Genomic DNA, 15,862 nt, shown 5'->3' with positions numbered 1-15,862 from the left:
TGCAAGGGGGTTGAAGCAGATAGGCGTCGAGGTAGAATTCCGGCCAATATGTCGTATACCAAGCCGCACCTGTGCATGTGGGATGATCCCGCAGTTGAAGTCGGGCGAACCCCCTCGCTCGTGCGTCTGCCATTCGATAGGGGATGCAGGCCAGCAGCACGATGTGGTGGGGTGACTTCGTGCCACTTCCGCGCCAGTGTTTATCTCTGTGCAAAGTTTCCCGACGCGATCTCGTTCTCTGGGGTCTGGTTGGCTCTCGGGCGACGCGACGAGCAGAGAACGGCCGAGGAGGCAGCAGCAAGGCAGAATGCAAGCCGGGTACGGAGTAGAGACAAACAGGATGGGTCTGGTGACGACGCGCGATTTTCGCGACGCGTCAATGAGAAAAGGGGGGAGGGGGGGGGAAGGGGTAGGGGGGGAGCGGCGAAGGAGAGAGGAGGGGGGTAAATTCTGGTTGCTGAGCTGAACCGAGCTGTCGTGTGATTTCGCGTTTCGCGCGATTTTTCGTGCGCGGCCTGTCGCGTCGGCCGCAACCCGAGACCCAACTAATCAGAGAGCAGGGCGTGGCGTTGGCGTGCAGCAGCGTCGAGGTTGCTCGGAGAAGTTTACCCGTTAGGAAGGAACTACCGTAGTACTACTCCGGACTGCGTTGTCTGCTGAATGCTGCTAGTGCTGCCTTCCCAGCTTCCCCTCTATGCGGCCTGCCACAATTCAGCCATTCCACCCAGTGCAGGCTGGAAACTAAGGGCTTCCATGCTCTTGGGCTATAGTTGGTCTGATCTAAACCCGATAAAATAGTTGCCCTTTTATACCTATAATAACTTTTTAATAGTAAATATTGCAATTATAAAATAAAATCAATTAAAAAACAAAAATTAAAAAAAGAACTATTAATTAGATTTTTAATATAATTCGTTATTAATTAATATTCGAATTTTAAAATATAAAAATCTTTTTTACTTTTTTACTTTTTATATTTTTATTATATTAAATAAGAAAATCTATATTTATTAAAATTATATAAACTTGTATTTAATAAAAATATTATAAAAATTTATTTAGTTTAATATTAATATATTAATAATAATTAGTATTAGTTTACTAGTAATATATGGCACTATTATATAGGTATAGAAATACTAGTTACATTAGTTAGTAAAGTCGTTATTATTTAGAAGTAGGGATTATAGTATTATAGTATTAATATGCGATCCCTAAATCTGCTAAGCCTAAAGGGGTCTAGTCTACTAGTCGAGTTACTAATGAGATGCGAGGTTATATAACTATATCCCGTATCTTATATTTTATTACTTATATTCCATTACTCATATCCTATTACCTATATCCCATATCTCGTATCCCGTAACTATATATATAACTCTCAAAGAAATAGCTATACTAATACTAGAAACTCTCTAAAAACGCGAAAAATAGTATCTCCTTCTAATTATATATAAATTCCCTAATCCGGCCTAGTACCAGATTTCCCAAATACTTTATATATTTATATTACTTCTAAGGTTTTGGTTATATACTAAAGGCTATAGTCTTTTATATATAACTTCCTCTCTTATAATATTCTCTCATTCTATATATTTATTTCCCGCCCTATTTATACTTAACCTATTTCTCTATATCTAATTATATAGTATTTGTATTAATTAGGTATTTGAGGGCGTTTATTAGTTTTGATTTTATTATAGAATTAGTAGGATTTAATTCTCTCTTAATCTATTTAACTTCTATAATCTCTTATTATTTATATATTTACTAGAGATATATTATATTAATTATTAGATGCTTTTCTCGAGTAGTTCCTAATTTAATAAGGCATTCATATAACGACTTTGAATCCGTATAAACTACTAGTAATAGTTCTATTTCTAATACTTTATTAATTATAGATATAACTAAAGTACCTATATTAAAATTATAAGCTATACTATAGAGTTCTAAAGCTAGAATACTTCTAGTAACTCTCTTATATTTAGTAGAGAACTAGTAGATAATATTAGTATATCTAGTTTCGTTTACTAGAACTAGAATATATCTAATTTGGGAGAAAAAATCTCTATTATTTATAAATAAAGTATTCGTAAAAATAATTAAATATAAGAACTTTTTTACTAGCTTTATAAATTTTAGTTCTCTAATAGTATTTTCAATTTGCTATTAAATATACTTATTAAATATTTTTATATTAGTTTCTAAGGGTTTAATAGCCTAGGCTATAATTAATAGGTTATATAAAGCTTCTAGTTAATAGACTAATATAATATATACTTCTCTAATATATTAGGTAATATATTAGTTCTTAATAAAGAGATCTTAATAAATAGTACTCTTATTACTTATAGTAGTAATATTTTTATAGAAATAATTCGGAGGTTTTTATACTAGTATTCTTATATAAGAGTAATTCTAGTAATATTTATATAAATAATACCTTTATTAAACTTAAGATTATAGTTAATAATAAGGCATTTATACTTTTTAGCTAAGAACTTAGTCTTATAGAGCTTTAGTTATTTTATTTTTATAAAATTATTAGTTTTAATAAATAGGATATTATTAGTTTAAAGGCTAATAATTTCGAAGAATTACTTACTATAGAGAAGGCAAGAGTTATAAGTTAACTATTTTATAAAAAGCTTATTAATATAGTAAGAATAATAAGTTTTAAACTAGTAGTTCCTAGCTTCCGGTATATTATATAGTAGTTTTATAACTTTTAGAACCAAATTATTATTTAGATTTAGCTCTCTAATAAGCTTATAAGATAAGTTAATATAAAAATTATAATTAAGCAAAATTATTAATTAGATATAAGCTTATAAGATATTATATAAATATAGTTCTATAATATTTATTATTATAATAGTAATACTAAAAATAATTCTCTAGCTAATATATTAAATAATAAGTAATTATATTAATACTATATATTTCTTACTATTATTATAAGTCTAGATAACTAGTCTCGATTTCTTAAACTCTCTCTTTATATCCTTATTCTTAATCTTATTAATAAACCAAGAATTAAAAATATATATTTCTTTTAGTATCTAAAATCTAGAAATAATCTTAAATATATCTTTTTCTAGAAAGCTAGTAACTTTAACTTAATAAGAGTTCTTATATAAGTTATTATCCTATAGAAATACTATAATATCCGGATTCTTATAAAAGTATTCTCTATTATACTTTAGTAAAATAGCGGGAATAATAGGAGGAATTATATCTATATTATTTTTAGTCTTATTATAGAGTTCGGGAATAGGTTCAGGTTCGAGGCTATTAGTAATAATCTTAATATCTCTTATATAAAAGGGCTTTATAGAAATTAAGTAAAAGATGGTATTATTATATAATAGAGCTAGTATATAGTTCTTTCTATTAATAGCTACTAAGTTATATAACTTATCCTAATTACTAGATTAACTAGTATTTCCTTTATATTATATAAGAATATTCGAATTTAAAAGAAGTTTATAGATATTAGTAATACTAGAACTATTTCGGGTATTTAGGGTATTTGTAATCTGGTATCTAGCTTAAAGCTTTTGAATTTCTACTATTATTTTTTTTAAGTACTACTAATTACTATAATATAGTTAGTAATAAGATATTATATTTAGTTATTTAAAATAAAGTACTATAAATTAAAAGAATTAGGATAATACTATCGGGTCTAGTAAAATTATTAATAGCCTTAAAAGCTATTTAAAGTATAATATTCTTATTAATTCTATTAATTTCGGCTATAATAATAAGATAAGTATATTAAATCGGGCTATAGTAATATTTTATAATTCTAATAGAACTATAAGTTTTTATAAGAACGATTTTAACCTTAGTTCCTATAGTATTTATAAGCTAAATAAACTTCTTACTAATAAACTACTTTCTGGTATTTACTATAATCTAATTAGGAGAGCCTAAATAAATATTAATCTAATACTACTTTAGGGTATCCCAAGTATATAATATACTAATATTTTAAAGCTATTAGCTAGCTTAATATCTAGTATCTTTATTAATAATATAAAATATAGGCTTATTAGAAATATAGAAAATATTAATAATAATAAAGTAATTAAAGCTAATATTATTTCTTAGATTAAACTTAAATTATTCCGGTAATTATCCGAATTTCTAGTATTATTTATAGTATTTTATAAGATACTTAAGGGCTTCTATATTAATATTATAGCCTGCTTATTCTAGTATATTTTAAAGCTTACTAATAAATAAATAACTAAAATAGTAGTATAGATATTATAATTTGATTTTTATAAGAAAGCAGGAGTTATAAGTAAAGAATTCGGAAATAAAGCTTTATAGAATAGTATTTCAAAACAAAAAAGAGTATTTAAAACATTATATTATAGATATAAAGTATTTATTAGAAATAATGAGATAATTAGTAAAATTATTAAAGTAAACTTCTAGCTTATTTATATTAGTTAAGCTAAGTAAAAATAAAGTTTTTATAAATATAATATGAAATTATACTTGCCTAATTAGTATTCTTATTATTATAGATCTAATAGAAAATATAGATCTAATACTAAACTAGATATTAATTTAATCTTTAGTAGTTTTATTAAGTTAAATATTACTATTAGTTTATTATAAAGCTTGAAATTAGTTAGAACTAATAGTTAAGAATCTAGAGACTCCGGTATTAATTATAACTTTATAAAAGTAGTAAGTATTATATCTTAATATATTATTAATTATAAATATCTAGATATCTTTTATTTATTTAATAGGCTTTAAAATATGATTTTCGCCTATTATCTAGTATATAAGAAAAAGGAAAGTAAGGTTATTTATAAGAGTATTAGTTATAGAAATAATAGAAATAGGAGCTATAGAAGTGGCTAGAAAGCTTTTAATAGAAATAAAATAGAAATTAGAGTAATATTTCTTTCTTTTATTCGTTTCTACTAGTAAGGCTTTAAAAGTATTACTTACTAGTTTATTCTTATTACTTTTATTATTCTTTTCTTTTTTAAATTTAGTAATATACTATATATAAGTACTATTAAAGTATTTATTAAAGTTATAAGTATTTCGGGATCTAAATTAGTAAACGTTTCTATTCTTAAATTAAGTTTTCTTAGTCTCTTATTTCTCTAGTATATATTTCTATAAATAGTATTTGGGTCTCTTATATATAAAATACGACTTCGGAGTATAATTATTATAATTATAGGACTTAAAGTAATTATTACGGGTTCCGAAGTTATGGCTAGATCCGTATTTATAATTTCTAAATAGATAATAGTTTAGAGGATTTTGAAAATAGTATTATTAATTAGTAAAATAAGTTTTAGTAGTAATTTATTACTTTTTTTTATAAATAGTAATAGATAATTAGAGCTTATTAATAAGCTAGCCGAGATTATTAGAAGAGTTCGAGATTATATATTAGTATACTAGTAAGCCTTAATAGGAAATAATAATCTTATTATATAGGAATTTAATACTTTATAAAGTAAGAATAAGGCTATACTATAATTTATATAGATTATTAATTAGTATTTAAACAAGTTTAAATATTGTTTTTTTTAAGGTTCTTTATTATTATAATTATTAAGGTAATAATATTTTATTTATTTAAATTTTAATAATAGAAACCGGGGCCTTTAAAGAAGCTATAGATATTTATATAAGCCTTTTTATATATATGGCTCTAGAGCTAGTTATTATAGAAGTAGTCTTATACTAGTTCCTTTAATATAGTAGAAAAAGCTCTTACTAGTACTTTTTCTGGAAGCTTTATATATTAGTAAATATTAAGGAAAATAATAAGTTTATAATTAAAACTATTATTAGTTCTATTATATTTCTATACTTTAAAATATATCTTTATTATTTCCCTAATAAGCTTTCTAGTAGAAATAGTAGATACTAATTAATAATAGTTCGGGTTTAGTAGTAATACTAGTAGTAATAAAGGTAAAAATAGTAAATAGCCTTAATTTAGAAGAAGTAAATAGATAGCTTAATTTCTTAACTAAGATTATTTAGTTCTATCTAGAATAAGATAAACTAATATAATAGGTCCCTAAAAAAAATTTATTCTAATTAGATTATTATTAATAATATTAGCTTTATTTTATATAGTTTTTTTATTTTTTTAGGTAAAGTTAATAAAGAATTATATAATAGTAAGATTTCTGTAATTCTATTTAATATAAATACTATTATACTAAAGTTAGGCTCAAAGATTTTATATAAGTATATAGTTAATTAGATTATATATTATAGTATTAAAGTTTTTAAAATTATCCTAGAATAGATTCTATAGATTATTATTACTTTTCTTATATAAGATATACTAATATATCTTAATAATTATATATTCCTAAAGTTTAGCCTTTATTATAGTTACCGGATTAATACTATTTTCTTATTTTTTAATTAGTTTCTTTCTTTTATTAGTATTTATATTAAACCAAATTCAGGTTCTTCCTAGTATATATATATAGTTTATAGCAGGAGGGGTTTAAAGATAAGGTAGTTTATAATAGGTTTATAGAAAGAGTTTAGTAGTAAAGATATCCAGATACCTGGTTTAGATACCTGATTTAGATACCAGATACCTAGCTCAGATATCTAATTGAGATATTAGATACCTGGTTATTAAAATACTAGATACCTGGTTTAGATACCAGATATTTCAGATATCTAGGGGTATTATAGGTATTAAAGTAAATATTTTGCCCTTAAATATTTTGTCTATAATAAGAAATTTAGGAAGTAAAATATTATAATTCCGGAAAGGTCTAAAACTCGAAGGACTTAATTTAATAATAAAATTAAAGTAGTAATTAAAGAGTTTTAAGGATATATATAGGATATATATTCTGGAAAGAGAGTTTTATAAATACAAGTATTATATAAGTAGAAAAGATAGTTTCTAAGAAAGTAGTCTTGGGACTAAAAGAAATTAGTTTTAAAAAATAATAGAAGTTAAATAGATAAATAATTAAATAGCTAACTACTTATTAATTAGTAAGAGCTAGATATATTTTTTATAAGTTACTAAATACTTTTATAAAGTTAATAAGTAATTTCTCTCTTTAATATAAAATAGACTAGATTTGTTTTAGGTTACTAAATACTTTTAGGACTAATCTAAAATCTTCTCTAATCTATATATATAAACTAATTAGTATTAGTTTACTAGTAATATATAATACTATTATACAAGTATAGAAATACTAGTTATATTAGTTAGTAAAGTTATTATTATTTAGAAATAGAGATTATAATATTATAGTATTAATATATAATTCCTAAATCTACTAAGCCTAAAGGGATCTAGTTTATTAGTTAAGTTACTAATAAGATATGAGGTTATATAATTATATCCCGTATTTCATATTCTATTATTTATATCTTATTACTTATATCCTATTACTTATATCTCGTATCTTATATCCCGTAACTATATATATAACTCCTAAAGAAATAGCTATACTAATAATTAGATTTAAAAAACTTAAATAAATCTTTGGAAATTTATAAAGAATATTCTTTAATATATAATTATATATTTTATAATTATTATGGCTTATATAAAAGATTTTTTTAAATTAATATAAATAAAACAAGAAATATAATATTTAGTTAGGCCTTTAATTTTAGGCTTTATATATATAATTAAAAGCTATATCTTAAATAAAAATATATTATTAATTTATAAGCCGGAATTAATTTAATAATAATATAAGCTATATTTATAATAATTAGAAGTTTAGAAAAAAGCTTTAGAAAAGTATTAAAAAAGATTAATATTAAAAATATAATATAATATAATATATAATAAGAATTAAATTAGATATACTTATAAATTAAAAGAATATTATATTACTTAATATTTATTTTATAAAAAAAAGAAAGCTAAATTTTAAATAAATAAAAACTAAGAAATTATATAAAAATATATAATTATATTAAATATTAGTTTATTTCTTATTATAATATAATTAAAAATAAGTTTTATATAAATATTTTCTAGAAAAGTAATAATTTAAAAAATATAATATATATTAAGTTTATTTAATTCGAAAATTAATATAACTTTTTAAACTTATATATTAAATAATTTTCGTAATTTTTATAATAGTAGAATTAAGGTAATAGTAAGGGCTTAAAGATTTAAGAATTTCATATATTAAAAATACTAAGCTAAAGAGAAAAAAGAAAAAAAGAAAGAAAAAAAGGAAATAAAAGAAGAGAAGTATTAGCTATATAAATGAAACTAGTTATATAATAGTTATTTCTAGCTAGTACTATTATAATTTTAAGCTTTATAATTTATTTGAATTTATTTTTAATTAAATCTTTTATTATTAATATAATTTTTTTATTTTATAATCTTTATATATATTAATTATTATATTAGTTTTAGAAGTTCTAAAGCTTATTTCTTATTAATACTAGGGATTTTAATAAGCTAAAGATATATTATTATATGCTTTTAATATATAATATTATATAATATATATTTAAAAATAAATATATATATATATATATTAAAGATATACTTTTTTAAGTAATTATAAGAAGTAAAAGAGAAATATATTTGGGGCAAAAAAATAGCCAAAAAAGAAAGGCTTATTTTATAATAAAATTATAAAAATTAGCTTGTATAGAAAAAGAAGACTAAAAAGAAATTAAATTCTCAAATATATAAGTATCTGTTCTAGAATTTGCCCAGAGAGGGTACTTATGCATTCTAATTAGAGTTAGCCTCCTATTATTACCGCTTTGGGCATATATCCATATTTAGGAATGCTATGCCTGTAGAATAGGGGTATTGCAGAGATTTGCAAAGGCTGTAATGGCAGGAACAAAGCAATGGAATAATGCTCAAAGATCTATAATTCCAATATCCTACAGAATCTAAAGCTAAGGAGAGAAGGAGTGAGGTGTGGCAGTGGATAAGTAGGTATGGCCAAGACCACTGAAACGCCGAGCTTGGTTTAAAGCGAGCTTGGTTTGAAGCAAGCTTGGTTTGAACCATAGCTTGGAACCTTAGCTGAAACCAACCCGTAGCACCCATGTGACACCAGCCGTCACAGGGGCACACTGTTTTTCTTTTCAATGTTCGTCCCCCAATTCCCAATCGAACTCCTCGCGTCAATCACGACTTGATTCAGGCCCAAGGCTGACAGGATAATTATTTATCGCGTCCAATATCGAGAAGCGATGGAATATTTGGCGCACATCGCAAAAGGGCGATTTGTAGAAGCCCGCGTTTTAGCCATGCAAGGGGAATATGCTAACGCGCAAGTTATGACAACAAGATACAGAGAGCAGAAGAATAGGTCAAGAGAAGTTTCGACGAAGGTTATTAGTAAAGCAGATGATCTTCACCGTTTCTATAAGGCAGACATCTTCTTTTCTATTAGAGTAAGGGTATATATTATGTGTATACCTGATTAGTAAATGCTTATTTGGCACCGACGATGGAGCAGATTGTGAGTCTCCTTACAGGCCATATAAGACAGGCTGAAAAAAGAAACAGAGCTACCTCTTGCAGAAGAGAAGGCCACCGGTGGACTTTGAGGTTAGTAAGCCTCAGCTTCTTGGACACGAGAAAATTCCTGTAGCCTGAGCTGCTAGTGTGAGCATTGAAGTATACGATGAGAGACTTAGCGGAGAGGTGTCACGATCTACTTGGGTGATCTCCTCATGAACAGGTGTCGGTATATAGAAACCAATCAGAGCGGACTTAAACAAACATGGGTCAGATGAATCCCACTGTACGCATCAGTAGAATTACGAGATGTGAGAGCTGTGGGTATGCGAAAGTTGCGAACGCTGGCAAACTTCCCATGTTCATGTCCGTGTCCCACTTTCTCCTTTTCTTTCTCTTCCACGTTTTCCTTCTAATATCTAGCGCTCTTGATCTCTAACCGCAATCCACAGGATAGTGGCGACCTCCAACAACGCGACAGCAGTTTGATTTCGCCTCGGCAGGTAAGAGAAGAGCAGGTTTGTCTCGGCTCTTCTTCTTCCATCGACTGAAGGACGTCACAGTTCCCCTTATAAAATCAATTCTGAGCGGCTTCCTAGAAAAGAAAGAAAAATCAATATTCTCGTTAGATCATCGCGAGCGCCCAACTGGCCACAATTGTCCTAGCGTACATGAATGTCTCAAATGGGGCTGGGGGATTTTCCGCCTTCAGTTGCAAACCGACCACGCATCACGTCTACCAAACAGTGAGACCAGGAACGGGGCAAAGTATAAAAGCGAGACAGCATCTTGCGCACATATTTCTGGGTGCTTTACATTCAATTTAATGAGTCGCAATGGTCGTCGAGTATTCGTCGGCGCAACATGGTGGATTGGAACTCACACCCAGTGATCAGTATCCGATCGCGATAACGCCTGGTGCTTCAGCGCGGGCTGTTTCAGCTATTCACGATGCTCCTGAGCTCGCACTTCCTTCAAATAGGCCGGAGCATGCGCCTGAGCCGTTTATACCCATGACAAGGGAGGACTGTCCAGTAAACACAGACGATGCTCTACCGGAAAAACAAGATGACAAGACAACAGAAGCGACAGTGACGGAAGATCCAGCAAAGAGGAAGAATGGTCTTGTCAGCAAGAAGATGCTTCTTATTGGAATTGTTGTTCTGCTAGTGGTTGTTATTATAGGGTTGGGGGTAGGACTAGGGGTATCTCTAGGTCGAAAGCATACAGGTATAGAATGTTATAAATCTCAATATTCTGATGCTGACTTCAAAAGGTTTCTCCTCACCAAATACAATAACTCCAATCTCATCGTTACTTGCATCAACACAAATCAGCCCGACACTTGGCTCAACCTCCACCTCGGCTCCCGAGTCAACCGGGTCTGTCGTCAACCCGCCCATTCCAAGTAGCACAAACATTACAACTTCCACCGGCCAAGACACACTTCTCAATGACCAACTAACCACCACGCACGTAGCATCGTGGTTCTACACGGGCCAGACTGAAGGCCAAGTAAACGAGCTCTGCACCCTAAATAATGCGCGCATAACTCAAGTTCGCGTCGACAATGCAACGGTGCCCACTTTCACGGTGCTAATGGTCGAGAATACGGGCGTATATTACAGCGACTGGTGGTGGTGGTACGGGCCAAATTCTTACAATCAAGGCACAGACAGACGACTCATCAGCATTGACCCCTACTATGACGCCTTGGGAACGCTCCAGTTTGCAGTCGTCCAAGTGCCAAACAACGGCACACAGGACAGATCGTGGTGGTGGTACTATGGGCAGAGCACCAGCTCCATAACGACCCTCCAAGCAAAGTATAATGCGCGGCTTCTCTCTTTGCGCGGGTACAAATATAACGGGGATGTCGTGTACGTTATCTTGATGGCCGAGAATGTAGACGAAGATTTGATTCAGAGTGAATGGCACACGGGTATCACTGTCGACACTATCAACAGTAAGATCGCAAGTGGACTACGCCTTCTCTCTTTGGCACCGGACCCATCAGACAATTCCCGCTGGGATGCTATATTCGTGGTCGAGACGGGAAGTAGTTGGGCTTGGTATTACGGTTTGGATTCTTTGAGTATTGGGGCGACGATATCCCAAAATAGGATGAGGATGGTGGATATTTCGCCGTATGTGCTTGATGGACAGACTGTTTTCGCAGGGGTGGAAACTGACAATAGTCATTAACTTGTTTATGAAGAGCGGCATTTATTAAGATAAACTATTTCCTTGTAATCCTGTAATTTAGACTATTCATTCTATGGCACGAGGCCATCCAACGCCAATCTTGATCCACTTCATTAACTCCACAGCGTTCGCCTCTCGGCTCCCAAGCCGCCCACAAAAAGGGGTTCTTCGACTCATCTTCTTGAACTATGAATGATCCGATGTACCTTGGTTTATTCGTAAATCGGGAGAACATTCCTTCGCGTAAAGTTACACTTTAGGACAGACCTTCTTTGCAAAATCTAAGCATTCACGTCTTTAGTTTTCAGGCCTATCATTCTCACCATTCCATGCCCCCGCGATCTTGACATCTACGTCATCCATCATCACATTTGTCTTCATCCGCCCCATTAGCTTTGCTTCCAGCAACCTCGCTCTCAGGCTGTCCGCAAATTCCGTATGCTCAACAACCTTCCTCCATCATCCGACATCTTAATAAAAATGATGCACTAATTTTCCCGAAGTCCCAGATCAGTCAGTTCTCCTAACATCTTGGCGTGAACAATGACCTTGTTTTGGACAGGATCTTCAAATATCGATTGAGGAACCATAGCAAAGCTTTCGAATACCGATGTGACTCGTTCTGCGTGGGTTTTGAAGCTTCCATATCGCGCGAAGGCATCTCTAAAGATGATGGCAGGACTTTGTGGTTGAAGTTATGGTCAAGTAGTTGCAAGAGAGCTTCGACCTGCAGTGCGATGTAACTTGCAAGACCTGCACGAGCAGTTTGAACGCCAACGGAGTCGCTGCTCCCCTCCATTTAATGAAGCAGATGTTTAGATGTCTAGATGTCGTGTCGTGTCCGTATTATCAGACAACTAAATTCGAAATCATCCTGTGAGGACCCATGAATTTCTATCACATCATAGATCCAAATTAGTAAATTCGATACACTAGATAGTCGAAAGATGATTAGTCACCCCAAAATTCTAGACTAGAGTCGATTGATGATTTCGTCCTTGCTAATTTCGGGGTGCTCACATGGAAGATCACTTGAAGGAACCACGCCGTGCACATAAGAGCAATGAGTTTGATGCGCTATTTGTAGCATATGAAAGCGTTTCAATATTTGCGAGAATAACTGCTAGTGTAGGTACGTGACATACCTTATGATTACTAGCACGTGATTGGGCAGCCTCCTTTTTCCCTCGCTTTTCACAAGCAAAGTTGCCACATAGCAACACACCCGGCAATAGTAGGAGTAATGACTCTCAAAATATTCCACTTCCTCCATTTCCTCAACAGCGCCTCTGCTCCCGCTTGATGTGTACCATATGCGCCCTTGGCTTCCTTCGCACCGGGATCCAAAGCAGCCAGTCTATCGTTCAATGGCTGCATGAGCAACATGCATGAGAGCCGCAACAACCAGCACTCTCCAGTCCATACTTGTGGTCGCTGAGTGAGACGCACAATAGCTTGAATATGCATATCCTAGAGCTCCAAGCGTACTGATAGGTCTGAAAAACATATTCCCGACCGCCCAACAGTGTGGCCATTGGCGTCCAAGCAGGGTTGCGCGCTCTGCATAGTTTGGAGAGGAATGATTCGGAAAGTCCACAAGGAGCGCTGGAACAGTCATGAATGATTGAGTGACTGCGTTACCCAGGAAATTATAAGAAAATTGTTTCAAGACATAGTTTCTTGCAAGGAAACTGTCGAACTTACCTACAAGCGTAAATGAAAAGGAGATGCTACTCCCCAACACGATGCTTTGCCACGTTGGAGCCATTTTGAGATGAGACAATGATCAAGATCAAGTAAGTTGAGAAAGATAGCGAGATGACCGCAATTGCTATCAGGCAAGGTGCAAGAAGAACGGATTTTGATATTTCCTTCAAGAACAAGCCAAATGTGTACCTACACGGCGTACGGATATCCTGACTTTGGGCCTCGTTCTATACCCAATCACAAGGCAGTCTGATTGAATGCTCCTGGAACACCGATCGATCATTGCGGACGTCCGACAGGAGAACCCGGACGATTCTTATTCTTAGATCTTGGGGACTAGCTCATTGAGTTAGGCTTACATTGACACAGGCAAGTCGGATCATGTGACTTAGCCTCGGTAAAGCAACCCCCTCCCCCTTTTCTTGTAAGGGCCGTTTAGTAAGCGAGCAATGTTATGATTAATGTCAACGTCAACACTTTTATAGATCCTCGACTTATCCTTACCACACTACAAACAATCATGATCTCCAAAGTTGGAGGATTACAGAAGGAATTCGCAAATCTGTCTCTAAACAAAAGTCACAAATTTAATCCCAAATTGTAAAGTAAGACTCAAGTCTATCTTGATCGCGTCTGTTCTGCGTGTCTAAGAAAGGCAGTCCTCTCCTCTTTGTCGGCCTTTTCGACCACCCATCTACTGCTTCTCCATGATTTCTTTCTTCTCCAGCGACCGGGGCCTGAACTCCATCTTGAAAGGATCAGGTTTGACGATCAGGAGTGAGTTCGAGGCATTCAAGTCGATGTCGATCTTAAGGCCAGTGGTCAGGTCAACCTTCTTCCTCATGTGAAACCCCTAGCAGAGCGCTCCGCATGCAAGAAGAAGTTCATCTTGAGTTAGAGTTTGGCCTAGACACTGCCGTTGGACATACCCCAAAGAGGACAGTCCTTTGACAGTCGGATACACTGTCGGAGGCTCCCGGTAAGTTGGCTAGCTTGGTTCGAGGTAGCGTTCCGGCCGATAGTTGTCTGGGTCTGGATACTTCTTCGGGTTGCGCATGAAGGCCCCCTTGCTAGTACAGACCATGTCTCACCGGACGAAGGGATAATGTTCTAAGGAGAAGTTTACTGATCCGGATTATAATTGAGCCGCGTTCGAGCTCTGGGGCCCGGAGCTGAGGTTAAATTTAGCCCCGCACCGCCGCAGGGATGCGGGACCCCCTTCCGGCGTCCCCGCGGAAGCAAAAGCAAAGGAGTTTGCAGTCGATGTAGTGAAGCTGTTACAGCGAGTGTCATGCAGCGTCATTTGGAATTTATCTTGGATCATGTCTCATGGCAGAGTTACCTCTATAGCAGACATGATCAAAAGCCTCATCTTCCAAGCTTTGCAACATGATCCGACTTTGTTATACAGCCACCTTGAGGAATTGTGTTACGGGATAGATATCCCGGTGTGCACCAACGCTAGCGGAAGCCAGAGTAAGGGCAGGAAGATAATGTATTCTCTATGGGAGGTAGCTAGCTAAGTACCTTCCTTTCCTAGCGGCTTACATAACGAATTGAACGTTACGAAGTTTCAATTAAATTACACGGAAGCGGAATAGATCTCTCTCCTCCTTCAACTCTTTTCAAGACTGTCCAAATGTTTCCTTATCGTGGAGGCAGAGGACATTTTCCAGGCCAGTCGAGACATATTTGACTGGACCGAGCACTTCCTTGAGCTCTTCCAGAAACTTGTTGACAAAGCTGAAGGCGGCGGAAATCAGCTCAAGATCCTCGCTCTAGAATATGAATTAATTCTATTAACTATGCACAGTATGCTCGGCCAAACGAATCGCATTGTGTCGATCCAGCGACTACACCCTGTGCCACCACATTTGAGGCGGCAGTTTGCTTCTAGAGGGAATAATATTCATCTTACCGGTCGCCAGAAATTGAAGTCTAGATTTAAAATTGATTTCTGAGCGTGCCGTTCTGCCATTTCAAGAGTGCTATAGCAGATCGATTTGGTATTAGGTTTATCGAGATTACCAGTCAAGGAAACGCACGCAACTATTTCTTCAGCCCTCTAGGCACTCTCGAAACACAGTTGCCTTATGCTATGCTCTATTACTTGTTTTATTAAAATTTCATAATTATAAGACTCTATTGAACAACTTTGGGGGCGCACAATCAAAGGGGAGCTAGATGATCCGCACTTGCAAGCACAGAAGATAGGGTCGGAAGGGTTGGAGAAAGCTCATATCACATTGGCATATCATGAACATATCACAGGCACAAAGACTCAACAGATTTGTGAACAGACTTTTCGTATTGGATTATCGTGTCGAATCGAATCATCCCAATTTTCCATCACGAAGCGCATGCGCCATCGAATAAGCTCATAACCCTCGATTTCGCTTCGATTCGATTCTGGTGCCTCAGCTTGAATGGACAGGAGCACTTCCGTATGCC

General features: G+C 33.3%; 2 protein-coding genes across 2 annotated transcripts; one reads left to right on the top strand and one right to left on the bottom strand.

Annotated features, from left to right (window-relative positions):
- Positions 1-10,335: 10,335 nt before the first annotated feature.
- On the top strand, positions 10,336-11,798 carry K444DRAFT_663594 (uncharacterized protein; the record flags this gene model as incomplete). The annotated part of the gene is made up of 2 exons (XM_024886849.1): positions 10,336-10,729; positions 10,776-11,798. 2 exons carry the CDS (start codon positions 10,336-10,338, stop codon positions 11,702-11,704), a joined length of 1,323 nt encoding a protein of 440 aa, XP_024736958.1. The 3' UTR covers positions 11,705-11,798.
- A 1,100-nt stretch (positions 11,799-12,898) lies between these two features.
- Positions 12,899-13,472, bottom strand: K444DRAFT_643298 (uncharacterized protein; the record flags this gene model as incomplete). The annotated part of the gene is made up of 3 exons (XM_024884839.1): positions 12,899-13,033; positions 13,089-13,336; positions 13,409-13,472. 3 exons carry the CDS (start codon positions 13,470-13,472, stop codon positions 12,899-12,901), a joined length of 447 nt encoding a protein of 148 aa, XP_024736957.1.
- Between the last annotated feature and the right edge of the window lie 2,390 nt (positions 13,473-15,862).

The sequence above is a fragment of the Hyaloscypha bicolor genome, assembly GCF_002865645.1.
Source record: "Hyaloscypha bicolor E unplaced genomic scaffold K444scaffold_73, whole genome shotgun sequence".
Classification (NCBI taxonomy): Eukaryota; Fungi; Ascomycota; class Leotiomycetes; order Helotiales; family Hyaloscyphaceae; genus Hyaloscypha; species Hyaloscypha bicolor.
This window is presented reverse-complemented; position numbering and strand designations above follow the sequence as displayed.